The sequence below is a fragment of the Sinocyclocheilus rhinocerous genome, unplaced genomic scaffold (assembly GCF_001515625.1).
Source record: "Sinocyclocheilus rhinocerous isolate Xijiao unplaced genomic scaffold, SAMN03320098_v1.1 C36332553, whole genome shotgun sequence".
In the NCBI taxonomy this organism is placed as follows: Eukaryota; Metazoa; Chordata; class Actinopteri; order Cypriniformes; family Cyprinidae; genus Sinocyclocheilus; species Sinocyclocheilus rhinocerous.
Genome location: NW_015778915.1, coordinates 1 through 1018, shown reverse-complemented (window position 1 = coordinate 1018; position 1018 = coordinate 1). Strand labels below are relative to the sequence as shown.

At 41.0% G+C, this 1018-nt stretch overlaps 1 protein-coding gene across 1 annotated transcript; it reads right to left on the bottom strand.

Annotated features, from left to right (window-relative positions):
- Positions 1-6: 6 nt before the first annotated feature.
- Positions 7-875, bottom strand: LOC107735843 (interleukin-1 beta-like; the record flags this gene model as incomplete). Its single annotated transcript, XM_016547407.1, has 3 exons — positions 7-327; positions 416-552; positions 645-875. Coding segments are annotated over 3 exons (602 nt in total), but the record flags the coding sequence as incomplete, so codon positions are not given.
- Positions 876-1018: the final 143 nt, after the last annotated feature.

Here is a 1018-nt window from a genome sequence, read left to right as displayed (position 1 = left end):
TACAGGTTTGTGAACATGTTTGAATAAATCCAGATTATAAACTGTACATGGTACATACTCTCTGGAAATGTGTTTATGGATCAAATCTGCTTCTTAACTCAGGATTACTTGTTGATCCTCAAGTGTGAAGTTTGCGGTTCGGTCAGTTGGCACCTGGTACATTTCCACCCTCTTCCAGTCATCAAAAGCTGTGGTAATAAACCATCCAGGATATTTAACAGATTCAAAAGTGTTGTAAGCCGTGCCGGTCTCTTTCTTGAAGAAGAGGAGGCTGTCGTTCCCGTTCGGGTCACCGGCTTTAATGGTGTTCAGAGGGTCACTGACCTCCTAAAACAATTAAAAGGGCTTTAAATCCTCATTTTATAATGTGGAAAACAGTTTTTGGGGAAGGTTAATGTGTTTGTGGTGCACGAACCTTCAAGAGCAGGACGGGGGAAGAACCACCAGACTGGGTACAAGCAATGTAGAGGTTGCTGTTGGAAATTCCCAGGCACACAGGCTGGCCGTTATTTTGTGGGGCACTCGATACGTACGTTGACATACTGAATCGCACTGAAAGCAGCAGAAAATGTGTAGGGGGTAACGTCAAAAGGACATTTCTGAAGTCATGCATTTACATGTGAAAGCTCGTGTTGAAGATTTACCTTTGTATTGAATGGTTCCTGCACTCAGCGTCACAGCCTTCAAATGAAGATCTTCGTTGGTTAGTTTGTTGCTCTGCACCAGAGTCTTTTTGTACTTATCACAAACGGTGCACTGCAGGGTCCTGGTCTTACAGTAAGTCGGTGTCACATTAAGCGGCTTCACGTGACGCTCTGTGGAAATAAAAAGACAGTGAACATCAATCAAAAGAGAGCAAATGCTTAAACGTTTTTCTTTTTTAAGTCAATTAATATACCATATAATATTATAGAGGTTTGAAAAACCAGCTTGACCCCTTTGTATTATGTTTAAAATCTAAATAAAATCTTGTGTCAAATTGACCCAAATTACATTCACCCAATTAAAACTAGGGTTG